This window comes from Myotis nattereri (assembly GCF_964212035.1).
Source record: "Myotis nattereri genome assembly, chromosome: 15".
In the NCBI taxonomy this organism is placed as follows: domain Eukaryota; kingdom Metazoa; phylum Chordata; class Mammalia; order Chiroptera; family Vespertilionidae; genus Myotis; species Myotis nattereri.
This window is the reverse complement of record NC_138090.1, coordinates 18,078,545-18,105,940: the sequence shown is the minus strand read 5'-3', so window position 1 is coordinate 18,105,940 and position 27,396 is coordinate 18,078,545. Positions and strand designations below refer to the sequence as shown.

The 27,396-nt window shown below is 46.1% G+C and overlaps 1 protein-coding gene across 2 annotated transcripts; it reads right to left on the bottom strand.

The window, feature by feature from the left end:
* Positions 1–5: 5 nt before the first annotated feature.
* On the bottom strand, positions 6–22,034 carry AARS1 (alanyl-tRNA synthetase 1). 2 transcript variants are annotated; one of them, XM_081107964.1, is made up of 21 exons: positions 21,659–22,034; positions 19,409–19,565; positions 16,787–16,975; positions 16,070–16,215; positions 13,803–13,994; positions 12,743–12,887; positions 12,014–12,159; positions 11,354–11,462; positions 11,049–11,199; positions 10,082–10,206; positions 9,551–9,695; positions 8,591–8,769; positions 7,886–7,999; positions 6,053–6,259; positions 5,379–5,563; positions 3,551–3,659; positions 2,808–2,921; positions 1,834–1,953; positions 1,622–1,708; positions 1,173–1,286; positions 6–556 (listed from the first exon to the last, which is right to left on the bottom strand). In XM_081107964.1, exons 2-21 carry the CDS (start codon positions 19,550–19,552, stop codon positions 371–373), a joined length of 2,907 nt encoding a protein of 968 aa, XP_080964090.1. In that variant the 5' UTR covers positions 19,553–19,565; positions 21,659–22,034; the 3' UTR covers positions 6–370. The 2 variants fall into 2 exon arrangements, with proteins under 2 accessions (XP_080964090.1, XP_080964091.1); XM_081107965.1 differs by having other exon boundaries at positions 21,962–22,028.
* Positions 22,035–27,396: the final 5,362 nt, after the last annotated feature.

The following is a 27,396-nucleotide window of genomic DNA, read 5'->3' as shown; positions in this document are numbered from 1 at the left end:
GGGTGTCAAGTATTGCACATGGTCCTTTTATTCTCTGCAGCAAAAATGGTTCCTTCCTGCAGACCTAGAGCCTTGGGTCTGCAGAAAACTGTCTATAGACATGAGCATGACAATGATTAGTAGCAATACTGGGATAGTGGTTCTACACAGATGGTGCTGAGGTGTAGGGCTCCAGGCAGAAATGTAACGTGGGCATTGAGGCACAGGCTGGCACCCAAGTGAGTTCCAGTTACTGCTGAGTTAGGAGGAGAAATGGAGCTATTTAAAGGTCCCAAGATTCCAATGTCCGTGTGGCAGATGGAGATCTCCTGGCTGGACGGATATATCTGGGTGTGGGGGAGACGCTTCCAAGTGGAAGCCACCCCTCCCCTCAATTCTTCACATCTCCCAGGCGGAGCTGGGCAAAGGAAGTGGCCAGCTGCAGCGCCTCCTGCAGGCAGCCCACATTCTTGCCTGTGGCCTGAGCAGACACATCTTTGCCACCACCTTTGCCATCCATCAGGCCTGACACCTGCTGCACCCACTCACTGGCTTTCAGGCCCCGGTTGGCTGCATTCTGGAAGACAGGAAGGAGAAGTGGGAGTTAGGACAGAGGATGGAACTGAGGGAGGCACTGAGAGGGGAGGGAAAGAAAAGGATGGGGGAACCACAGACACTCACTCCTGCCCTGGGTGATGCTGCTGGAGGCTGAGGCAGACCCTACAGCGGTACCATGGTTAAGACAAGGCATACTGAGTGACAAAACCAGGTATCAGCCAGCATAGTGAAACACATCCACCAGGAGAGGCCCTGAGGGTAAGGGATGCTGGAGGGGACCAACAGGAGGGCAGGAGAAGGGCTATTTCTTTGCCCTGCTCAGTGTGGCTCAGTTGGTTGGAGTGTCTTCCCGTGCACCAAAAGGTGGCAGGTTTGATTCCTGGCCAGGGCACATACCCAGGTTGTGGGTTCGATTCCCAGTTGGGACACGTGTGGGAGGCAGATGATTGATGTTCCTCTCTCCCTCACCCTTCCTGTCTTTAAAATCAATTTTTTTAAAAGAAAGAAAGGTGTCTGTAGCTTTTCTAATGGGGGTTGCACAAACACACTTGGGGGTTGGGCAAACAACCATAAGAACTGAGCTTCCTCAGAAAAGCTACAGACACCCACTGGCACAGGGTGCAGGGTATTCTGACCTGAGGGACTTGACACAAGCACGTGATCTTGCCAGCCTCATTATCCACTGTGAAGAGCATGGCTGACGTCTGTGGGGAATGCGTCTTGAAGAGCTTCAAGGCTTCGTTCAGGGCCTGTGGGAGAACCTGGCATCAGGCCATGGCCCTGGGGAAGGGGCCAGGCTCCTCATAAGCACAGCGAGTTTGCAGAACTCAGTTCTTGGAGCTTTTCCTCCCCCAACGCCCCCTTCCTAGAGCAGATGCTGGTCCTAGCTCTCCAACCACCAGATCTCTCCATGGCTTAACCTCAATTCCAGAGAGTGGGCCCTCAGATGACCACTCCGCTCTGAGCCACAAAGCTCAGACTGCAGCCACCAGAGGGTTAATGAGCCCCCGAGAGGAGACAAGCAGCGGATAGGCACCGAGCAATGCCTGGAGACCCAGCCCCTGGAGCCCTGCCCCTGGGTTGCCTTGGCTGACGCGCCGCTCTCCATCTCCAGGATGACCAGGGGCTGGTTGGGGTTGCTATCGATGAGCTGCTTTGTCTTCTCCAACACCTACAAGGAAGGAAGGTCCATTAGAGAGGTTTCAGGTCTCAGGCCCAGACCGACACCCAGACAGCGGTCTTTGCTGGGTAAATCCTCTTGGTTCCCTTCCAGCCACCAGCTCTGCCAGGACTCACTCGCTTCTGGACATCCGCTTTGCTAGCCCGGTCTAGGTCATCCATGATCTTCTTTAGGGATTTGAGAGTCTCCCGGAATTCATCCTTCTGCCATTGGGGGATGACTGCAGTGGCCAGGGCCTGGAACCAGAGCGGGAAGACCATTCAGATATGAACCACAAGGAGCTAGGATGTGAGGTTCTAGCCCAGCCCACCTCACTCTTCTAGCTTTGAACACTAAAGTCCTCCCTGATTAGTGTCCAGAAGGAAAGAGAAAACAAAAAAATGGTATTGCAGTCAGTCACTTATGAATAACTACAGCACTTCATTTTTTTGTTAATCCTCACCTGAGGATATTTTTTCCATTGATTTTCCGAGATAGTGGAAGGGAAGAGGGAGGTGGAGGAGGGGAGCAAGAAAGAGAGAGAAACATCAATGTGAGAGAGACATCGATTGGTTGCCTTCTGCAGGTGCCTTGACCAGGCTGGGGATCAAACCTGCAACCCAGGTATGTGCCCTTGACCGAGAATGGAACCTGAGGCCCTTCGGTGCGCTGAGCCACACCAGCCAGGATTAACTACAGCAGTTTTAACAAGCAGGACTGGAAAGAAAGAGCAGGATAAAGAGATGGGAACCCTGTAAGACCTGGTCCCTACCAAGCAGTGAACACAGCCTGTGAAGGGCTATTGGAAGTCCCCGAATATTAACAAACACCGGAAGGCCTGGAAACTGGGCACCCACAGCACCTCCCCAAACTCCCTCCACACCAGTGTGCACTCGTGCTTGGGACGGGCCCCCCTGCTACTGGCAATGGGGCAGCAGGCAGGTTCCGGGATCCATGGACTCCCTATTGCAAGGCTGCGTGACAGCAGAAGTCAGTCCCAGGGCCCACTGCACTGAGAGCCAAGACTTGAGGGTTCAAGAAAGGGTGTGTCTGGTCACCAGGCCTAGGATCCAGCACTGAGCAGGCCCTGAGGAGCGGGAAGCCGCCCTACCTCTCCAAGGTCAGCGATCTCCCTCTGCACGTCCTTGTTGGGCGAAGTCTGGGCCTTCACTTTGGCCTCCATGACAGAGAGAGACTTCTTCAAGCTCTCTGCTTTCCTGAGGGCCTGGGAGGGGACAGTCAGAGTTGTAAACTCCAGGTGCCTTTCAGCTTCACTATTCTGTTTATAAACACCTGTGGCCAACACTGATGACAGGCGATGGAACAACACATCCCTGAGACACCAGAAGTTTCTCTTCCTTCAGGGAGCAAGTGTTTGCAGCCTCTTGACCCAAAACGGAGCACCTTCCTCACATGCCTGGCCAGCGGAAAGGCTGCACTAGCTCAGGGGCAGGGGGTAACCGAGAGGTCATAAGTTAGGAGGCTGCAGCACACATCAGGCACAAGCTAGTCCCCACCCCACACAACTGTTCCCATCTCAAACTAGGCGCGGACCCCCAGGGGGACGTGGGTAAGTGCTGGGGACACTGGAAGTCATAGCAAAACCATGGCTAACCTTCCTAGACACATATATTACTGGGAACAAGGCAGGATTTGCATGTATTGCACAGATTAAAAGTAAGATAGCTATGAAGTCTTCTGCAGTGGCTTGCTTATGCCAGGTAACGGGGGACATTTGGGGGCAGCCCTGTACTTCTGCTTCTGACTGCAGCAGCCACATCACCATCTGTGGATCTGCAGACTAAGCTCCTCCTGCCTTGTTCCGTTAAGCCACGAACCACCCAATCTGCTCACCTTCTGGGCTTCAGCACCCGTGACAGCCACGATCCTTCGGATGCCCTTGGCAATCGCTTCTTCACTCACAATCACAAAAGCTCCCGCGTGACTCGAATTCTGCAGGTGACTGATGGCAGAACACAAAGCCCGTGGTTATGAGGACGCCCAGGTGCCGTGGTCCCCACAGCACCCCTGAAGCCCCTGGCTCTGCAGCCCTGAGCCCTTGGAAGTCAGTCCTAGGGAAGCTCCCTAAAGGGGACAGTAGGAAAAGGCCCTGCATGTTTAAAGGAATTTCAGAATCCAGCTTGGCCAGAAAGGGGCTGAGAGCTTTGTGACACTAAGCAAGACGCCATGTTTCTGAGCCTGTTTTCTCATGTATGAATAAGTGTTATGCTCCCTCACAGGGCTGTTGGGAAAATCAAATGAGATCAAATGAAACTGTAGTCCCTAATACCCAATACTATATAACTGCTGACGGGCTCTACATTCATTCACGTTTTTGGTTCTCTCTGGTGGAACATAAACTATATTCTTCTATCCCAGTTCACTAGTTGAGAATATTGGAGATTAATTTAAAATCCTACAACCCTCTAAACAAACAGGTTTTGTTCCCTGTTGCTCCGAGAACCTCAAATTCTCATTATCTCTCAGTCATCCTGTGAGGCATAGAGCCTTTGAAAGCTGTTTTCTGTGCTCTAAAGAGTGTTGTGCAAAGTGTCAAGGCAGAATTAGGCCTGGAACCTGGTCCCCATATCTCCCTCACCCTCCACATGCTCTCCTGCTCCCTGCCTGCCTGAGGCCTGCAGGAGGCCCTGGAGGGCCCTACCAAGGCCCAAATGTTTCATCAGGCTTCCTTCAGAAGCAGGAATTTCCCAGGTCACCAGAACCATCCCCAGAAGACCCCAGGGAGGTACCAAGTGCTATGGAGGAATTCAAGTTGGCAGAAATAAGTGGCTATCCCAAGCCAAATTGAGCTGGGCCTACCGTGGGGCCTGACTCGGGCTCTGAGACAATGAGATTAACAGCTCAGATGCTGTTCAAGCAGCAAAGGGAGTGAAGTGAGGCCCCCGGAAGGGAAAGGGGCTGGGACCAGACCAGGAGCTGGATGAGCACTCTATGGCTTTGCTGAATTCTGAATTCACAGACCAAGAATCCCAACTCGTATGGGATCAGCACAGAACAAGAGCAAACGGTGTGTGGGAAGTGCCTCCTCCTCCTAGGAGGCTCACAAGCACTGCCATGCTGGGATTCTTGGGATGCTGTTTGCCAACTGCGCTTCTGGGGCTTTGTTCAAACCTTAGATAAACTGCAGTTGGTCTAGGACAGCCGTGGGCAAACTACGGCCTGTGGGCCGGATCCGGCCGTTTGAAATGAATAAAACTAAAAAAAAAAAAAAAAAAAGACCGTACCCTTTTGCGGAAACCGGTTTGGCTCAGTGGATGGAGCATTGGTCTGCGGACTGAAAGGTCCCAGATTCGATTCTGGTCAGGGGCATGTACCTGGGTTGCGGGCATATCCCCAGTGGGAGATGTGCAGGAGGCAGCTGATCGATGTTTCTCTCTCATCGATGTTTCTAACTCTCTCTCTCCCTTCCTCTCTGTAAAATATCAATAAAATATATTTAAAAAAAAAAAAAAAAGACCGTACCCTTTTATGTAATGATGTTTACTTTGAATTTATATTAGTTCACACAAACACCCCATCCATGCTTTTGTTCCGGCCCTCCGGTCCAGTTTAAGAACCCATTGTGGCCCTCGAGTCAAAAAGTTTGCCCACCCCTGGTCTAGGACCTACATCCGCCAGCAGTAATGCCACTGGCCCCACTACTGCTCCCCGAGGTACTCACGTTCCCCCACAGAACTCAACAGAAGTGAGTGAGCCAGCAGGACCGGAGGGGTCGTCTAGCAGCTTGGACACTGGGACCCCAATAGAGACGACGCGCACAGGGTCAGGATAGGTTTCATCAAACACAGCCCGCAGGCCCTGGATGGCTTTAGCTGCTGCCAGGGGACAATCCTGGGTATAGACGGGCTGCGGGGAAAGAAGACGAAACAGAGGCTGGGAAAGGTTTCTGGACGTCAGCAGGAAGCACTACGATGAGTGTGGTCCTGCAGGCAGGGCTCTGGGTTTCTAATCCCGGCTCTGCCTGCCCACAGCCTCCTGAAAGAAGGTACTATGTATAGTCAAGGGAATCAAAACAGAAATTTCCAACAATGTTTTGTTAAACTGTGAGCAAATCTTACATGGATGTGCTTTATGTAAAACAGACGTACTAGAAGAGCTCTGGTTGTCCTAAGCAGGGAGCGGAGCAAAGACCTCTCCCTGCCGCTCCCCAGAGGCCCTCAGACCCTATGCTGAGCACCAGCACTGCCCCCACTGAGCACAGTTTGAGAATCACTGCTTTAAGCAAACCTGCGTGCAGGACAGAATATGGTACGATGGAGCGAGAGCATTTGGGTTGACACTCTGTGGACAGAAAGTGATGGTGCAGGAAGGAGTGAGGTTCATGACCCAACCTACCTTGGCTGCCTCAATCATCTCGTTAACAATCTGCTCAGCCTTCTTGATCTGTTGGGTGGACATGGCTCCCTTGGCAGTGAAGTCAAACCGAAGGCGGTCAGGCGCAACCAGGGAGCCTCTCTGGTCAGCTTCCCCAAGCACGGAGCGCAGGGCGAAGTTCAGAATGTGGGTAGCTGTATGGTTGCTCATGACAGGTCTACGTCGGGGCTGTAAAGAGAGGCGGCTGTGGAGGGATCTGCAACAGATTGCTGGTTGTCCCCCAACACTTGCTCTCCCCATCTTCCCAAGTACTAGAATTTTTAGTTGGACACATGGCTGCCCAGCATAAAGACTACGTTGCCTAGCTTCTCTTGCAGCTACGTGTAGCCACGTGATAAGTTCTGGTCAATGAGTTGTAAGCATACCCTTCACGAGAAAGGGCATGCCTTCCCCCTGCCTAGAACAGGAGTTGGTAAACCATGGCCTATGAGCCAAATCTGGCCTGTCACCCATTTTCATAAATAGGTTTATGAACACAGCCACACTCATATGTGTACATATCGTCTATGGTGCTTTTGTGCCACAACGACAGAGTTGAGTAGTTATGATAGAGACAGTTATGTCCCAAAATGCCAGAAGTATTTACAATCTGGCCCTTTCTAAAACAGTGCCGATCCCTGACCTAGAAAATCAATCTGATAATTACCTTCTTAGACCATGAAATCAAGGGCAACACCCCAGGAATGATGGCAAAGCAACAAGCAAGGAAGGAAAAGCTGGGCCCAATAACTTTGTGGGGCACAGGCTCTATATAAGCCTGGACTTTTAGGTGAGAAACACATTTCTATCTTGTTTAAAGTTACTGTTATTTTGGAGCTGTCACATACAATAGAATCTATTTCTTTTGTTGGTAATCCTTACCCGAGGGGATATTTTTTCCCATTGATTTTTAGAGAGAGGAGAGGAGAGGAAGAAGGAGAGAGAGAGACACACACACAGAGAGAGAAAGAGAGAGAGAGAGACATTGATTGGTTGCCTTTTGCATGAGCCCCAACTGGGGAGGGGAATGGAACCTGCAACTCAGGAACATGCCAGGGCTAAAATCGATTTCTTAATTAATACAGGATCCTTGGGTTCTGAAGAAATATTTGAAGTTAACCTGGAGAAAGGCAATTCATGAAAACAAGTCTATAGGATCACAATGGAAATCACTGTGGTCTGACATGGGAACATATATATAGATTTAACTCTCAGATTCATCCCTTATAATTATGGACCAATTTATAGCCAAGGAGGAGATGAACAGTAAATATATCAAACCACTGTGATGTACAGTCATGTGCTGCACAATGATGTTTCAGTCAATGGCAGGCCACACGTACAACGGTGATGTGCCGTGCAGCCTCGGTGTAGTAGGCCAGAACATCTAGGCTTGTGTAAGTGCACGCTGATGTTCGCACAATGATGAAATCACCCAACGATGCATTTCCCAGAATATATCCCCACTGTTAAGTGCATATGACTGAACTTTAAAATACCTTATAATTCTATATGTCAATTATACCTCAATAAAGCTGAAATTTAAAAAAAAAAGAAAAGAAAAAAAGGATGCCCTAGCCAGGTACCTCAGTTGGTTAGAGCATGGTCCCAAAATGCTAAGGTTGCAGGTTCAATCCCTGGTCAGGGCACATACAAGAATCAATCAATGGATGCAGAAATAAGTGGAACAACAAATCGATGTTTCTCTCTCTGTGTCTCTCCCTTCCTCTCCCTCTATAAGCGATAAATTAAAAAGAAAGAAAAAAGAGGTGAATACTAACCAGATTCAATGCTGACCAGCATAATTCAACTCACCTCATCAATAAACAGTCGGACCTGATCCCCCACTTTCAGGTTGCCATAGATTGTTCCTATGTGTAGCACATACCCTCCTCGCACCTGAGTATTCTTCACTGTAAACTCAGTTTTCTGAAGGGAGTCAAGGAGGAGACCAATAGATAAACAAACAAATGTGTGTGTGTATATATATATATATGTATATAAATTCTCTTTACAGACACAAATTATACATACACCTTTCTCTAAGACACTCCTCACTGGCATGCGTGTATATACATCATTAATGCCATGTGTTTGTTATCTATACGTAACATGCACCATTGTGTACACATTTACATTATACGCACACGCCATCTTATATATGGACCCATATGTGACTAGGACACTCATCCAAGACCACAGAGTCAGCAGTGGCAGAGCTAAAGGCTGAGGCTCTGACCAGGATGCCTGCCCCTCCGAGCTGCCTCTCCCTGTTTATGAGGAAAGCACAGAGGAACCGAGGATCAACCCAGGATCCTGCTACAAGGGGACCTCATGGCTATGAAAGCAACATGGTGCAATAAGCAGCTCCCTCAGCTTCAGAAATACAGACTGTGGAACACAGCCCAAAAATCAGTGTGTCCGCTCCCCAAGGCCGAGGGCTGAGGAGCCAGCAAAGCTACCCCTGGCACTCTGTCAGACCCCTCTCTGGCTAACAACGAAGCATGCATGTTGGCTCACGTCTTCACTGCTGTCATCAGCCTTCACCAGGTAGCCTTCGTCGTAGATCTGCCCTCCTTGCTCAGCATAGAAACAGGTCTTGTCCAGCACCACTCCACACTCCTGGCCCGTGGACACTTCCTCCACGAACATCTTATCCCTGCGCAGAGCCATCACTGTAGCCACTGTGCTCTCAAACGCTGCACAGGAGGGGAAGCGGGTCAATGACTTCGGTCGCACGTTCTTACCAGGCTTTTGCTGCATTCTATTTCTCAAACTCTCGTTAGGGCCTAATTATCTAATTTTGTTTGAAAGCAAGCTCACCAGCCTCCACGAAAAGGCTTAACACACTGGCTTCCCACCAGAGAATGCAGCACTCACAGGGTGTCCAAACTGTCCTGGTTTGCTTGGACCCAAGGGTTTCCTGGGATGCGAGACTTTCAGTGTCAGCACTGGGACAGTTCTGGGAAAACTGGGGCAGCTGGTCACCCTAACTCAGCTACTGAGCAGAAACTCGGTGAATGTGACTAGTAGTTCTTTAATAGTAGTAACAAGTCCCCTACTGCAAGGTCAATTCGCAAAGAATATACTCTTTTGTGAGTTGCTTGGATAGATTTAGATATTTCTGCTGGAGCAAAAGAGGAAAAACATGTAGTGCCTGTTTGATTTTTCATAACTTAGAATATTACTATCCCCAATGCCAAATTCAACAGCCACCGTGAGTCAGATAATGTCCATTTCCTGATTTCCTATTAGATGTTACAATGAGAGGCAACTGGGTGAAGAGTACAAGGAATCTCCCTGTAAACTAAAAACAAAACACTCCCTATGAATCTAGAATTACTTCAAGAGAGTTAAGAAAACCAACCAAGAGTCTCTGAGTATGAAATTACACAGCGTGACTATACGGCACTGACGGAAAGGCTACCACAGACACTCTAGTGTCTCTTGCAAACCCTCCAGATAAGCTCAGTAACATACCGTAGCTACCAGTGGAGTCCGAAAGGTAACTGTACTTTGGAGAGTCATCTGTAGCCTCCAGACTCTTTCCCCGAAGCTCTTCGATAGCATAAATGTCCAGCATAATGTGGTCTTCCCCGCCAGCTCCCTTGCCCTGTGACTTCAGCTGCCAGTAAGAGAAGCAAGCATAGTTACCCTAATGCAGAAGAACTCAAAGCTGCTAAACTATGTCCAATGTCAAACTCTAGAACAGGGTTTTTCCATCTCAGCAGATAATTTTTTGTTATGGGGCCGCCCTATGCACTGTAGGGTGTGAGCAGCATCTCTGGTTTCTACTCTGCGAGTAGCATGCCCCCTGTTGTGTAAACAAAAATATGTTCAGACATTATTGCCAGCTGTCCCCTGGGGTGCCAAAATGCCCCAGCTGAGACCCACTGGTCTAGGGAAAACAGGATTTCAAAGACTTTAATGAATGGAAACTCTTCCTTGCTTTGCAGCCAAGTCCTGCCTTGGTAGGTGTTGGGTCTCCTGCTCACTCCCCAAATTCTTTACCTGGGCCAGTTTCCTCTCCTCTTCAAAGCCGTCCATATCTACCACCAGGCCCTTCTCTTCTGCAATCAGACCGGTGAGATCCACTGGAAAGCCATAGGTGTCATAGAGAAGCCAAGCAGTGTCCCCTGCACAGCACAAAGGAAGTGTGTCAAGTAATGTGGACGGCCCCTGCCTTTCGTCCCCAAGCCCTTCCCAGGAGGATGCTGACAGTGACAGAGGGATTAAAGAGACAAGGAGAGTACTGGGTCTATGCACTTGTCAGAAAAGCCATCAAACCTTTGGAAATGACAAGAAGTCTCCTCGTGAAGTTCTGTTTCTTAATATAAAAAAGTGTTCAGTTTGTGAAATTCATCAGCCTTTCCCCTTGTAAATTATATTTCAAAAAGAAAAAAACTTTCAGAACTAATTTGTTCTGTCTGGTAAAAAAATAAAGCAATTTTCAAAAACCACTATGTATTATATATTCCTATTTTTGCTGGAAAACACACACACACACACACACACACAATTTGTATGCAAATAGAGAATCGTCCTGAATACACCCAGTCCTTAAGAGCTGTTAACTCTGAGAAACATATTTGGGAAAAAGGATTTTCACTTTTACTTGTATGCTGTTTGAATATTTTATCATAATAATGTATTTTATAATTTTTATTTTTTTTTATGTATAGGGCGTAATGTCACAGGAAGGCCATAGTGTTCTGCCACCCGTGAGGAGTAAGCCCAAGTTGCTGATGGATGTGTTGTACACAGAGAAGCCGTTCTTCAGGCGCTCTGCTCTCTCCACACCCAGTATTTTATAATTTTAATATAAACCCCATTTTACACCACAAGCAGTCTAACCAAGCCATGCTCAGCCTCTGGAGGCATGGGAGTCCCCTGTCCGTTTGTGAAAAAAGGGCTTGCCTCTTCCAGGAAGATGAAACAGCCTCGTTGGAGAAAGGAAAAAAACTAAACTGGTCCTCACCGGGAATGGTCTTGCTGTCTCCCAGGCTCTGAATTTTCCTGTCCAGGATGCGACGCCCTCTGCTGAGAGTCTTGAGAAATTGCACTTCCTCTTCATTAATGATGTCCTTCACCATATCTGGGTCCTTCTTTAGTTCAGGAAATGCATCGCCCTGGCAAAGGGGAAACAGAGAAGTGGGCCCAGGGAAGCCAGGGACTATTCCATGACCCCCTCTAAAAATGCTCATTGACAGTGTGCTACCTCCCTCCCGGGCCCCTCAAGGTATGTGCTTGGTATAGAAGCAGCAAACAGGGAAACAGACCTACCAGGGACTGGACGACGACGTCTACTAATGTAGCAAAGAAACCCTTGCTGGCATTGAGTTTCTCATGGGAGTATCGCACAGCCCGGCGAAGAATCCGTCTCAACACATACCTAGAAGAGGTAGAACCCAGTCCTCCGTTAAGATATGGTCCCGGCTGAATATTTTGTAGTAGTTCTTTGGAATTCAACCCAACTTTCTGTCTTTCTCTTTCAAAGCCTTTCTTTTATCCTATGATTGCTACTTTTTGCATTCCCCAAGGTCATTAACACGAATTCCAGCACAAAACTCAGTAACGTATCCACAAATATGCATCAAGGTTGATCTGGGGTAATCGAAGTTTGTTTTCCTGACCTCAGAGATGGAGGCAAGTACAGACCAAATGGTGGACTTGATTCCCCCATCCCAGGCCCTGCCTGTCAGTAAAGAAGTTGCCTGGAGCTAGTCAAGACCTACCCCTACCCCATTGCTGCCAATATTCTATCAATCCGTATCATCTGTACTTAGCAGCAAAGAATTAACAATGTGACAACTCTTTAGTGTGATTTGAAACTCCCTTCATCCCTAAACAAAGTTTCCCTCCAACTACCTAGAAGACAAAGAAAACAATAAAACATAGCTCTAAGTTCCACAGAGTCCTAACATCGCCCCACGTGTAACATACCCCCGCCCTGTGTTGTCAGGTCGGCCGCCATCGGCTAGAGCCACAGTGATGGTCCGAGCATGGTCAGCCAGCACCCGGTAGGCCATGTCAATCCCATCAGCATCGTCAGCACCAACTTTCCCAGTGTATGGCCGGGCACCTGTGCCCTACAGATAAAATCCAGGAGGCAGCACATGAGGAAAAGGCCTTTCTGGCCTTGCCTTGCCCTAGCCCAGTGATGGCGAACCTTTTGAGCTCGGCGTGTCAGCATTTTGAAAAACCCTAACTTAACTCTGGTGCCGTGTCACATATAGAAATTTTTTGATCTTTGCAACCATAGTAAAACAAAGGCTTATATTTTTGATATTTATTTTATATATTTAAATGCCATTTAACCAAGAAAAATCAACCAAAAAAAATGAGTTCGCGTGTCACCTCTGACACGCGTGTCATAGGTTCGCCATCACTGCCCTAGGAGGTTCCGAGAGGACTGAGGGGCATTAAGAGAACGAACCTCTTGCCAAGAAAGGTGAGAGCAGTGGGACTAAAGAGCCTCTAGCCAGCCCCTTGCTCTCCACAAATTATAGTGCCTTGTGCCCAGAGCCTTGTGTTATTAACAATAAAGTTGGCAAGATGGTCACAGGACCCTCAGCTAGCAAAGCATCTGGTTATTCAACTTTTGACAGCACTGCTAAGAGCCCAGCCTGAAAACTTCCACACAAATTGGCAGTGTTTGCAAAGGGCCAGTACCTTCTGAATGGCTTCAAAGTAAGGGACAAAAAGGTCAGTGTCGTAGTTGGACATCTTATTCTGCAGCACAGACACCAGTCGCTCCAGGCCCATCCCTGTGTCAATACTTTTCTTAGGAAGAGGTTTCAGAGTTCCATCGGTTTCCCTGCATGATCAGAGAAAAAGGAAGTTGAAATGAGGACTCAGACCTCTCCCTACCGATTAAAACGCATTTACACAGCAGCTTGCAGATGGGGACTTTTTGTCATTTGTCCCTGCCTGATTTGGTGGGAGGAGGGGAGTGAAGGGAGAAAGGTAAGAAGTACTCTGGGGTCCATTTAGAAGAGAGGCAAAGCTTCAAAAAAATTAAGCTTTAAAATAAGTCTAGGCCTAGCAGGTTTGGCTCAGTAGATAGAGCATTGGCCCACGGACTGAAGAGTCTTGGGTTCGATTCCGGTCAAGGGCATGTACCTCAGTTGCAGGCTCTATCCCCAGTCCCAATTGAGGTGTGGGTGGAAGGCAACCAATCGATATGTCTCTCTTACATAGAAGTTTCTCTCTCTCTTCCTCTCTCTCTTAAAAAAAAATCAATGGAAAAAATTATTCTTGGTTAAGGACTAAAAAGAATAAATTATTTTTCAAAAAAATAATGGCCCAAATGATATTACAGAAATAACCTTCAAGTAGGTATCATGGGGAATAAAACTCACTTATAAAAGAATAGTCCCAGCTCTGACCCAGAGGTCAGAGGGAAAACTTGAGAAATAAAAGAATGGCCACAAGATGCCATGATGCCTTTGGTGCCTGCGTTAGCACTGCCCCACTGTCCCCAGAGACCAGGATGAGAAGACAGCTACACGCCTGATTCCTATCTGTGCAGTCCAAGGACATAAAACCAAAAACCCAAACTTCCTTTGTCCTAGACCTGTTTGACACAATTACATTTCCATAAGAAATAAACTTTCATATGAAGAATAACACCGTCGAAAAAGATACACACAGGGCCACAGAAATATGAGAAAAGCCTGGGAGAGTATATATGGGATATCTCAGCAGGAATGGTCCACGTCCCCAAGGCCACCTGTTATACTGGATGAACACGAGGTTCCAGATCTCCAGCACGTTGGGGTCATCCTGGTTGACAAGATGTGCAGCATCCCGACCTCCGATCCGGTCATAGTGGATCTCACTGCAGGGACCGCACGGGCCTGTGTCACCCATCTCCCAGAAGTTATCCTTCATGTTGCCGGGGAGGATTTTGGTATCATCCAACCTGCACACAGTGGGGAGGATAAACCCAGTTATAACCACAGACAGGATTTAGCACAGACTTGCATCCACTGCAAAAAGAGATCCTTATAAATTTCTACAAAGATGGACCACTCTCTGACAATTACTAATGCCAAGCCTACATACAGACCCTGCTAAAGAGGCAGAACATGATTCTTCTCAAGAGTGATAACAATAGGATACAAAATATACATATGCTCCAAACATGACTAAATAAAAATATGCAAAGATATGGATAACACCTAGAAAGGAACACATTAAAATGGAAACATTTATACTGCATACGACTAGAATCTAAGCAAATATTTTCTTGACAAATGGTTCTTCATTTTAAAAAATGACTATATGACAGTATAAGTGTTAAAAAAATAAAAAACTCTGCTGATTGAAGTTACCTCTCATATTAGTCATCTATATTTTACCTTAAAATGATACCAAAAAGGATCTAATAAGATTAAAACGTTTCAAAAATAGCTGACTGCTGAAAGTTGCTAGATAATAAAGCAATCCAAAAAGACTGTGCTTACTTAATAAAAAAAGCACAGACACAGAGAAAGCCAAGTAAAACAGGACTCAAAAAGTCAAGGTTAGTATTTAAGTTTTACATATGTTACTGCCCAAAATGCCCAAGTACATTAGACTATAGAGTCTAACCAAGTAGGAATTTCAGGCCAAACACAAGGGGAAGCTGGATGGAATAATATAACTGAAGTAAAAGTTAAAAAAGGAAAGAAAGAAAGGCTGCATTGCTTAAGTGTACTAAAAAGTTATGCAGTAGCCCAGCTGGTGTGGCTCATGAACCAGGAGGTCGAGGTTCAATTCCTGGTCAGGGCACATATCCAGGTGTGGGCTCAATCCCCAACAGGGGGAGTGCAGAAGGCAACCGATCAATGCTTCTCTCATCATCCATGTTTCTATCTCTCTCCCTTTCCCTTCCTCTCTCTGAAATCAATAAAAACATATTCTAAAAAAAGACAGGCTTAGCCCTAGCCGGTTTGGCTCAGTGTAGAAAGCGTCGGCCTGCAGACTGAGGGGTTCCAGGTTTGATTCCAGTCAAGGGCACATGCCTGGGTTGTGAGCTCGATCCGCAGCAGGGGGTGTGCAGGAGGCAGCCAAGCAATAAATGATTCTCATCATTGATGTTTCTATCTCTCTCTCTCTCTCTCCCTTCCTCTCTGAAATCAATTAAAAATTTTTTTAAAAAAGAAAAATATCCTTGGGTGAGGATTTAAAAGAAAAAAAAGATATTAGCTTAAGGTCATTGATAGTATTTTTTTTTTTAAAGCTATGTACTAAAGAACAGCAGAGTTCAGTAAAAAGAACAAGATGAGACAAGGACACCATGGGCACCCCAGCTGTCTACAGGGTACATCTCTCCACTTCTGATACAGCACTTCACAAATCCTATTCCGTCTAAAGCACAGAACACATACAGCTCATCTGTCATGTTCCTTTTACGCTACATGATTTTACTTTAGAATTATATTTTTAAAAACCCAAATGGCTTTTACTACTCCTCTCCTGCATCCCTAACCAAGCTCTCCACGCCTCCTCATTCCACATCCCCAAGTAAAAAACAAAAAACAACTTCCTTTGTCCTAGACCTGTTTGATGCCATTACATTTCCATAAGAAATAAACTGTTTCATATTAATATTATCACTCTGTTGAAAAAGATACACATAGGGCTACAGAAATATGAAAAAGGCCTAGAAGAGTATATATGGGATATCAAACTATTAACAATGGTTAATCTTAGAAATCTTCTAATTCCTATTTTTACATTTCTATGTAGTTTGGATTTCTAAAACACATGAATTATATGCACAATTTCTAAAAATACACAAAAATTAAAAAATATGACTTTATGTTGGCTTTCCAAAATAGAATGACCAATCAAACATACTAAGAAACAATATGCGTACCAAAAGATAATTACTCAGTCACCCCACCTCCATCGTGAAATGGGAAATGGCAATGTACTCCAAGTCCTAAAAGCCTACTCTGGCACCAATCACTTTACTCCTCCATTCTCATCAAATGTGAGTTGCAATCTTACCCCAAGTTTTGCCAGATCTGTTTGCACTCCAAGTCGGGTTCTAAGCCAGCTGCTTCATCCCCACCAAAGTAAGTAACATAAAGTCTTTCCACCGGAATGCCAAACTCTTGGGTGAGAAGTTCCAGAGCCATCTTACATGCCAATTCCTACAAAAAGGAACGAAAAGAAAGATGTGGAACATGGCCAAGCCAGTGTTTGGTTTATTCTATTTAGTATGAGGACAATAAGTCCAGATCCTGAGAACACAGATAGAAAACGACAACATCTTCATTATATACTCAGCAGACACCCGGCCAGCATGGTTCAGTGGTTGAGCATCGACCTATGAACCAGGAGGTCATGGTCTAATTCCTGGTCAGGGCACATGCCCGGGTTGCAGGTTTGATCCCCAATGTGGGGTGTGCAGGAGGCAGCCGATCAATGATTCTCTCTCATCATTGATGTTTCTATCTCTCTCCCTTCCTCTCTGAAATAAATAAAAATATATTTTTAAAAATAAATAAATAAACTCAGCAGAATTCAGGATTGATTGATTTATGCAAGAAATCCAAATGTGAACTGTAATCATCAAATTATAGGTATTGCCACCACAAAGTCTTAAAATATCATCATTTAGAAGATTTACTCCTAAGTGACCAGCAAAATTAGAATCCGCTTCCCTCAGTGGTAATGACTATTTTGCTCAAAACCCCAACAGACCTCCTGCTTTGATCTTACCTTGAAGTAATCTCCAAAAGACCAGGAGCCCAACATCTCAAAGAAGGTGTGATGATAGACATCCTTGCCCACGTCGTCCAGGTCATTGTGTTTGCCCCCGGCCCGGATGCATTTCTGGGTATTGGCAGCTCTGCTCAGCTTTGCCATGGGGTGAGACGGATCAATAGTGTTCAGGAAGATGGGTTTGAACTGAAAAAAAGAAGGGCACATTTCAACTTTTAAAGAGCTGTAGGCAGACTAGGTGGCCACACACTGACAGGAAGAGAGCACACACAAACTGTTCCTTTTGTGATTTAATTAGCCAGGAATAGAGAAGCTTCTCAGAGGCAGGTGGCCCTGCGAGGCTACAGGAGGGCAACCTTTCTTGGAGCAGCTTCTCCTCGATTCTAAGTTCCCTAATGGTCCCCACCAGTGACACGACCCGTGCAGGGGAAAGGCCTGACAGATCTAAGGTAACAGCCAAAGGTGGATGGGCTGAAACATGTGCTTCCTTGCAAATCTGACAGTCAGGGTTTGTATCATCTTTCTGGAAAGACTTATTCTAAAAGCGATGGACTGGCACCCTAGCCGGTTTGGCTCAGTGGATAGAGCGTCGGCCTGTAGGCTGAGGGTCCTGGGTTCGATTCCGATCAAGGGCACATGCCCAGGTTATAGGCTTGATCCCCAGTAGGGGGAATGCAGGAGGCAGCCGATCAATGATTCTCTCTCATCATTGATGTTTCTATCTCTCTCTCCCTCTCTGAAATCAATAAAAATATATTTTTTAAAAAAAGCGATGTACTAGCTCGATAGTAAAGGTGAGCAGGAAGAAAAAAAATTGAGACCTTCATTAAGGGAATAACATCAACATGACTGGATGTGTAGGGAGAGAGTATCTATCACCTTGCTTTGGTATACCATTGTTATATGTGTAACTCTGCCTTATTGTTCCCACTAGACCTCTCCTAATTGGTAACTACCAGCCACTTGTGAATATGTAAAATTGAATGAATTAAAATGAAATAATTAGTAATCATAATTTTATTTTTTAATCCTCACCCGAGGATATTTTTCCATTGATTTTTAGAAAGAGTGGGAGAGGGAAAGACAGAGAGAAACATCAATGTGAAAGAAACACACTGATCGATTGACTACTGTATGCACCCTGACCAGGGCCTGGGACTCGGAGGAGCCTGCAGCCGAGGCATGCGCCCTTGACCGAAATCAAACCTGAGACCCTCTGGTCGAAGGCCAATGCTCTATCCACTGAGTCAAACCAGCTAGGGTAGTAATTACAATTTTTTAAAAGTGAAAATGATGTTTCTTCTTTTTTTAAAATATATTTTTATTGATTTCAGAGAGGAGGGGAGAGAAAGAGAGAAACAGTAACATCAATGATGAGAGAGAATCATTGATTGGCTGCCTCCTGCATACCCCCCACTGGATGCCCAGGAGCCTGCAACCTGGGCATGTGCCCTGACCGGGAACCAAACTATGACCTCCTAGTTCAGGGGTCCTCAAACTTTTTAAACAGGGGGCCAGTTCACTGTCCCTCAGACCGTTGGAGGGCCGGACTATAGTTTAAAAAAAAACTATGAACAAATTCCTATGCACACTGCACATATCTTATTTTGAAGTAAAAAAACAAAACGGGAACAAATACAATATTTGTATTTGCATGTGGCCCGCAGGTCGTAGTTTGAGGACCCCTGTCCTAGTTCATAGATCGATGCTCAACCACTAAGCTATACTGGCCAGGCATCATCATTGATGTTTCTCTCTCTCTCCCTCTCTCTTTCTCTTTGAAATCAATTTTTTAAAAAAAGAGAGACTATAAAAACCCCAATAAAACTGCATGTCCTAGAATGAGGATGAAAGCAAAGCTTTGAAAGAATCATGAAGCACTGACTTGTTTTATAAAGAAAAAAACAAAGATAATGAAGATATGAAGGAGAATCACAATAGTTAACAGCTCTCTTCAGGGCTCCGCCAGGTTAACCCAGCTTCTCAATCTAATAAAACAGCTTTTTCCTTAGCGGAAAACAAAGGCAAAACTTAACAGACTAAACACAGGATGAAACTGTTTACCCATGTCCTGCTTTGACTTGGCCTGACATTTTTACTTTCAGTTGCATTTTTCTTGAGAGGCATACAAGTTTTATTTGTGGATATCGGGGCTTCTTGTCACAACTAAAAATAATAGCTCATATTTGAGTACCTACTCGAATACTGTGCTAAACATTTTTAATGCAGTAACTTTATTTACACCTTTCTTCAATCTAAAGCAGTGGTTCTCAACCTTCCTAATGCCGTGACCCTTTAATACAGTTCCTCATGTTGTGGTGACCCCCAACCATAAAATTATTTTCGTTGCTACTTCATAACTGTAATGTTGCTACTGTTATGAATCGTAATGTAAATATCTGATATGCAGGATGTATTTTCATTGTTCGCAACCCACAGGTTGAGAATTGCTGAAAAGGCAAGCACTATTATTATTCAATGACATAACGTAAGTTCCACAAGACCACACAGTGAGTGACAGATCTGGGATTCTGTCGGACTCCGAGAGCTTTGCTTTTATCACTGCTTTCCTGGCTCCTATGTGGACAAATAGCCAGGAAGAAGGGAGAAAAGCCTTACCTGGTTCATGCCGGCATTGGCAAAGAGCAAAGTGGGATCATCCAATGGGATGGTAGCAGATGAGTGAACATAGGTGTGCTCATTTCTCTTGAAGAAATCTATAAATCGCTGCCGAATTTCACTTGCTGTGAGGGTTGAGTCCATCTTGAAAGTGACCCTACAGAAAATAACCAAAGAAAAAAATGAGGACAAAACTAAGAGGTAAGTAGGCATTCCATAAGACTCCTGCCTTCTTAGGCCACATCAAAGCAGGACACGGGTAAACGGTTTGATCTAAAACCTCTCTGTGGCCCTAGCTGGTTTGGCTCAGTGGCTAGAGCATCAGCCTACAGACTGAAGGGGCCCAGGTTCGATTCCAGTCAAGGGCACATGCCCGGGTTGCGGGTTCAATCCTCAGTGGAGGGTGTGCAGGAGGCAGCCGATCATGATTCTCTCTCATCATTGATGTTTCTCTCTCTCTCCCCCTCTCCCTTCCTCTCTCTGAAATCAATAAAAACTGCCCTGACCGGTTTGGCTCAGTGGATAGAGCGTCGGCCTGCGGACTGAAAGGTCCCAGGTTTGACTCCGGTCAAGGGCATGTACCTTGGTTGCAGGCACATCCCCAGTAGGGAGTGTGCAGGAGGCAGCTGATCGATGTTTCTCCCTCATCAATGTTTCTAACTCTCTATCCCTCTCCCTTCCTCTCTGTAAAAAAATCAATAAAAAATATTTTTAAATCAATAAAAACATATTTTAAAAAAAATGTTTAAAGGTTGTATACAGTGAACATGAAACTCTCTCAGGTTTTGTTTTAACCAAAATTTCAATTGATTTATTCACAACTCAATCAACTCATTATTCAAACAAAAGCCCTTTGATCAAAAAGATGGTGAAACACTGGTTGATAGAGCCAAATCAATAGCTGACTGCAATTCCTACAGGCGAGGACTTTGTGTCCGTGGTAAGGAGTCAAGGCTGGGGTTTTTCGAAACTGTCACACCGCATTCTTCCTTACCCCTTCTCATCATGCTCTCAATGAATCTCAATAAAGGTGACAAAGATGAATCTACGGAGGCAATTCTGTGCAGCACCATTTTAGCTGTTTTGCAGTGTTCACTGCTCGCCCTCTACATGGACTACCTGAGGCAAGTAGGCAGGAACTTTCCATTTCTGCTTCTCCAGTCAACTTACTGAGTGCGTACCATGGTACTAGGAACCAAGGTGAATGGGTCGATGTCTTTAATGGGAAGACAGTCACATACAGAAATAACCTCAGTATGACGTAAACGAATCCACTACATTGGACAACAATAAGCCCAATAAAGCCTGGGGCTGTTAAAAACTGTGTCCCCACCACCACCACTCACTCATCTATGCAATATAAAGAAGCTGGCAGCCCTGACCTGTTTGGCTCAGTGGATAGAGGGTCAGCCTGCGGACTGAAAGGTCCCAGGTTCAATTCCCGTCAAGGGCATGTACCTTGGTTGCGGGCACATCCTCAGTAGGGAGTGTGCAAGAGGCAGCTGATCGATGTTTCTCTCTCATGAATGTTTCTAACTCTCTATCCTTCTCCCTTCCTCTCTGTAAAAAAATCAATAAAATATATTTTAAAAAAAGAGAAGAAGCTGGCTGGCTCTATGGGCTACAGAGGCGGGTCCTCAGATCCCACTTCCTGGCAGGAGCTGTGAATCCGGAGCACCCTAAGTCACACCAGCCTTCAGGGACGTTTCCACAAGCCCTTCATCTGCCAGGTCAGCTACCCACCCTACTCCCACGCTTCCCCTCTTTCTAATTTCTCTTGCCGGATCTCTTAATTTCAGAGAGACTTATCTAAGGAAGCCTCCTCCTGGTTGATCAGATTCTCCTGGTTTTATTCTCCAAGCCCCGGGCCCCTTCCTTCAGTCTCATGCCTTTGCTGGCTTGTGTGAGCCACCTCCCCATCAGGCTGCCTGCGCCACACCAGTGGGCACCATGCCTGGTTCTTGCTCCCCGTGACAGGTGTATCCTCAGCATCTAGAAGCGTGGTCGCTAACAATTTCATAACCAGGTATTAATAAGTCTCTAAGAGCAAACTCGGGATGAATAACTTAAAAGCACACCAGGAAACGCAGGCTGTCTGAGAAAGGAATAGCTGAACATGATGGGGCCCGGACCGGCTGTCAGTTGTTAAGCTAATTTTAAGAATTCAGAGGACGGTTCATACAGATTCCACCCTGGACCACCAACGTTCCGCTCACCCCTAGGAGATACAAAACTTAAGAGAAAGAAAACCTCCGCTTTGGGTGGGTAGTCAATGGCAACCGGGATCCTCCCAAGAGCTTGGTCCTGGTTCAGGCCACCGGAGGCCGCTCCACTCCGGCGCTCGGCTGCCGTGTCCGCTGCCGGGGCCCCGGCTCCTGCCCAAGGTCCAATCCCAGAGGCCTCGCGAGGCCTGGCCAAGCAGCCGCTGCGGCCGCTGCGCTCGCAGACGCCGGCCCTGCCGCCCTCGCGGTGGATTTCCAAGGCTGCCTGCTTCCCCCGAGGGTCGCCGGGCCTCACTCCTCGCTCAGCCCACCGCCAGCGGCCCGCGAATACCTGTAGGCGCACACAGGGCAGATGCACAGCCAGAAACCACCGCCGGCCGCAACGCGCAGCGCCCCGTCCAATCAGAGCGCGCAGATGGAAAGCGCCCCACCGCGCCTCACCTCTACGGGACTTCATTGGTCAATGGGTATGCCAATCAACCCGGGCTTCTCAGCGGGTTTCTGGGAAGGCAGCTCTAAATTGGCTGATGCAACGGCTGGGAAAGAAGGAAAGGGGTGCGTCACGTGACAGAGTAAGGCGCGGACTCCTGAGGGCTGACGTTTTGGTTTACATAGAAAAAGCCCCAATAGCTGACATGGTTAATAACGGGAAACGGTGACATGTGTTTGATACAAGTCACAGCTCTTGATATATAGTTTTGATCATTTTAGTTACAGAATGGTATGTAGTCCTGAAAGATTCTGGTATAATGTGCCCATGGATATACTTGTCCTTGTCAGACTTTCTTGGATTTAGTTGTGGAAGAAGTAATTTAATATTGAATTTCGCATCTGCCCCTGCATTTGCCTTTGAAAAACAACGGTTAATATTTATATGTGAGGTATATTGTATTAAAATTTTCACAGAGATGACTGGCCGGTGTGGCTCAGTTGAGCTTCATCCCAGGCACCAGGAGGACTGTGGTCAGGGCACGTGGCCAGGTTGGGGGCTAGATCCCCAGTAGGGGGCGTGCAGAAGGCAGCCCATCGATGTTTCTTTCTTATCGATGTTTCTCTCTCCCTCTCCCTCACCCTCTGAAACAATAAAGCTATTTTTTTTATATTTTATTGATTTTTTTTTTTTTTTTTTTTTTTACAGAGAGAAAGGGAGAGAGATAGAGAGTCAGAAACATCGATGGTAGAGAAACATCGATCAGCCGCCTCCTGCACACCCCCTACTGGGGATGTGCCCGCAACCCTGGCACATGCCCCTGACCAGAATCAAACCCGGGACCTCTCAGTCCGCAGGCCGACGCTCTATCCACTGAGCCAAACCGGTTTTGGCAAGCTATATTTTTATAATTTCATATAGATTATTTCTAACATTTAATTTTTAAACTGTATGAGGCTGGTCAGCTACCATGCCATTTTTACTGATGAGGTAACTGCCTTGCCCAAATTCACACTGAAAAGTATGGTGCCAAGCCAGGATCCAAACCCACCTCTAATTCCAAAGTCCATGCTCTATAACCTACAGCATCCGATATATCAAAACACCCTGGTATACAATTGTACTACTGTTCAAAACAGAATTAAAGATATTGCAGAAAAATTTTTACTTTTTAAAAAAGATATATTTTTATGGATTTCAGAGAAGAAGGGAGAGGGAGAGAGAGGCAGAAACATCAATGATGAGAGTCATCGAGCCTGCAACCCTGGCATGTGCCCTGACTGGTAATCAAACTGTGACTTTCTGATTCGTAGGTCGATGCTCAACCATTCAGCCATGCGGGCTGGTCAGAAAAATTTTACTTTTTAAAGTAATATGGCATCCTATACAAATAGATAAAGTTCAAAAGCCAGTGTTTTTTGGGTTTTTTCTAGGTCACAGCAATTGAATAATCTTCATCATATCTAACATTTATTGAACATGCGCCGATCTAAGCTTTTGCTCCTCATAACAACCTTATAATGAGTTACGATTATTATCTGCTTTTTAAAAAATTATTACTTGCTTTTAACAACTAAGGCACTAAGAGGTTGAGACAGTAAAGGACAAAACCAAGAGACAAGTGTTTGTTCTGGCCCAAATGGGCCCCAAAAGAGTAGGCATATTAAACCTAAATAATCTGCAATATGGGTCAGACTGCTGTGCCACCACAGTGAATATGAGAGCTAAAACTATACAAATTGCATTTTTTAAATAAAGTAATATAGGTTGTCATCTCAATAACTTCGCTATGTTGCCAGAGTTATTGTTGTTAGCACAGCACCTATACCACTGAAAGAATGAGAGGCAGAATTTTTTAAAATCTTATTCACTTAATATAGGAGAGGAGCATGAGAACTATATAAATTAATAAAGTCAAACAAAGTTAAGTCAGGGGCCTGTTACATGCTGCCTGACACAGAACTCGGCTGGCTAGAGATGAAAGCAGACCATGAGGAGCCTCCAGAACAAAGATTAATAACTACTCACCATACCATATCCATACACAAGGACACAAAATACACCTTGTAAAGGTTCAAGTTATTCTCAACTCCCCCCGCCCCCCAACTCTCTTATTTCCCCATGGCAGGAATTTGCCATAGAAACTACAGATAGAAGCTCAGTCTCAAGAGACAGTTGGCGTCTCTCTTCCTTCTCTTGTGAGGAGGGTCCACTACTCTGTCAGTGGAGTGGCTTTTCTTGCTTATCCTCTCTGCTCAACAAACTGGCTTCTGTTTTAACCTCTTGTCGGGCTCGCTTCTTGAATTCTTTCCTGCTCAAAGCCAAGAACCCTGCTGGCTCAGGGTTTGAGCCTCCCTTTGGGACTTCACCCGCTGGTATCACATTCAGTGGCAATGAGGAGAGACTGTAATTGAGGTCCAAAAGTCACACTCTCCTAAACATGAATTTTCTACATGAATTATTCAGATAATTACCCAGTTCTCTATGATATTTTTCTCTTGTAGATGTCAACTACATAGTGGAAGGAAAGCTATCTCAATGCAATGTGCCAATTGTGTATTTTAGGAAACTTCTTATTCTGGGCTAAGCAAATAGGCCTATTATAAGAGTAAACGCTATACACACGGCTTGCTCTGTAACAGAACATTGGTAGGCCCTCACCTTGGAGCATGAGGAAGATAACAGGGGCTCAAACTAAAATACTCCGCTTTGTAAGGACTGGTCCTAGATTCTGATGCTTCCATCGCACCTAGGCTACTTTTAGCATCTATACTATGGACTTAGAATGTTCATTTATTTGCTCTCAGATCAAACGGGAGTGACTGAATCGTTGTTTTCAGACGATAAGATGCTGTAAGTAGTCAGCTGGGACATTGAAATGTAGATCCTGACTTAGTAGGTCTGGAGTGGGGCCTGAGACTTTCCCTTTCTAATAGGCTCCCTGGCGACAGCTGTACTGCTGGGGATCACACCTGGAGTAGCGAGGGCCTGAACTCCAGAATGAACTTTTTCACCTGTTTGTTCAGAGACAAAGATTTAAAAGTTTGACCTACCGAGGGGTGTGCATTCCGCATCTATCTATTCACCAAATGAGTGTCTATTACGCATTAGTCCCTGAAGATCAGCATTAAAGAAAGCAGATACTGCCCTGCCCTTGGAGTCTCCGAGTCCAGCCAGGCAGCCGGACATTTAGCGGAAAGTGACAAAATTCACACCAAGGCGCCCCCGCTGGAGCCTGGACTCGGCTTTTGCCCGCAGGAACCTGGCGCGCTGATTGGCTGGCGGGTCCCCCGCTACAGCCAATGAGCTGGGGAGGCCGTTGGTGAGGGCAACGGCCATGCTGCCGCGCGATGGCCGGGGCCGCCGGCCGAGGCCAAGGTCTGGCCTGGAGGTGCTTTCTGCCTCCCTGCCCGTGGGCGCCGTGAGTATTTCTGAGGGTAGAGGATGGCCCTCTCTCCGACATCTAGGTGTCCTCCTCGCCTTGCCACAGCGGGTGGGGCACGAGCCTTCGCCATAGGCCCGGCCCTGGACCCGTGGCCTTCACCTGGCGATCTCATTGCGTCCTTGAACAGTGAGATGATTTACGGTGATTTCAGAGCAGAGGCTGCCCAAGGCCACGTGGGAGTAAAATGCAGGAGGCTGAATTCAAATCCAGATGCTCTGTGTTCCCCTGAGTCCTCTCTCCACATTCCATTTTGGAGACCGGGTTTCTCCTTAGCAGGAGTCTCATATTGTGCAGGCTTGGGGAGGTGGATGTAGGCGAGTCTAGAATCCTGATGCTTATTTTTAAGTTGTTGCTTTTAAATATGTTTTTATTGATTTTAGAGAGAAAAGAAGGGAGAGGGAGAGAGAGATAGAAACATTGATGAGAAACATTAATACCCATGGGCTGCCTCCTGCACGTCCCCTAGTGGGGGTCCAGCTTGAAACCCGGGTATGTGCCCTGACTGGAAGCCCAGCCGGTGATCTCTCGGTGTATGGGTCTGCGCTGGACACCGAGCCATCTCGGCTAGGCTGTTGTTTTTTAATAGAGAAACAACATATACTAAAAGCATTTATGGGGAGGATGAGCAGCAAATTCAGGAGAACTGCTGTCTCTTAGGATGGCTATGGAGGACTTCAATTGAGTCATAATTGTTTTATTTCTTAAGCCGTGAGGGGGTAACCTAGATGTTTGTTATATTATTCCCTTTCTTGTTTGTCTGAAATACAATTTTAAAAGGAAAACATGGCTGAAACCGGTTTGGCTCAGTGGATAGAGCGTCGGCCTGCGGACTGAAAGGTCCCAGGTTCGATTCCGGTCAAGGGCATGTACCTGGGTTGCGGGCATATCCCCAGTAGGAGATGTGCAGGAGGCAGCTGATCCATGTTTCTCTCTCATCGATGTTTCTAACTCTCTCTCCCTTCCTCTCTGTAAAAAATCAATAAAATATATTTAAAAAAAAATAAAAAAATAAAAGGAAAACATGCACATGGAAAATAAATTTCAGAGGATCAAGTGTACATAACAGAAAGGAAGTCTCTCCCACCCCAGATTTCTAGAATCCCTCACTAGAAGCCACTGTATCAGTTTTGTGTATCTTAAACATTTTGTATAGTAGGTACTAGTGTATATCTGAGTTTGTTTTGTTTTGGGTGTGTTGGTTTATGGTTTTGTTTTTGTTTTTTTGCACAAGTGTATCCTATTATATACAGTCAACACCTTAGATGACTTAATTTTAAAAAATATATTTTTATTGACTTCAGAGAGGAAGGGAGAGGGAGAAGGAGGGATAGAAACATCAATGATGAGCCCTAGCCAGTTTGGCTCAGTAGATAGAGCCTGCAGACTGAAGGGTCCCTGGTTTGATTCCAGTCAAGGGCACATGCCTGGGTTTCAGGCTTGATCCCCAGTAGGGGGCGTGCAGAAGGCAGCCAATCAATGATTCTCTCTCATCATTGATGTTTCTCTGTCTCTCTCCCTCTCCCTTCCTCTCTGAAATCAATAAAAAATAAAAATAAAAAAAGAAGCATCAATGATGAAAATCATTGATTGGCTGCCTCCTGCATGCCCCCATTTGGGGATTGAGCCCACAATCCTGACACGTGCCCTTGACTGGAATCGAACCCAGGACCCTTCCGTTCACAGGCCGATGCTCTATATACTGAGCCAAATCGGCTAGGGTTAGATGACTTAATTTTTAACCTCATTAAACTTAAAAGATCCATTAACCTCCATTAGTCCTGTGATCGTCAATATAATTTCTCTGGCAAAATATTCCCAGGGTTGTTTCTGACATGATGAAATGTAGGTCATGGTTTCCCAGGCTGTGTGTTTGCCTTTTTCTTTTTTTACA

What these genes read in the sequence shown, in the direction of transcription:
- AARS1 (XM_081107964.1), bottom strand. Translation starts at nt 19,552, where the DNA reads ATGGACTCAACCCTCACAGCAAGTGAAATTCGGCAGCGATTTATAGAT. An exon ending in AGATGATTGAGGCAGCCAAG is followed by an intron (nt 5,564 to 6,052) that starts GTAGGTTGGGTC and finishes CTTTCCCCGCAG; the next exon opens with CCCGTCTATACCCAGGATTG. An exon ending in CGGGTGCTGAAGCCCAGAAG is followed by an intron (nt 2,922 to 3,550) that starts GTGAGCAGATTG and finishes GTCCCCTCCCAG; the next exon opens with GCCCTCAGGAAAGCAGAGAG.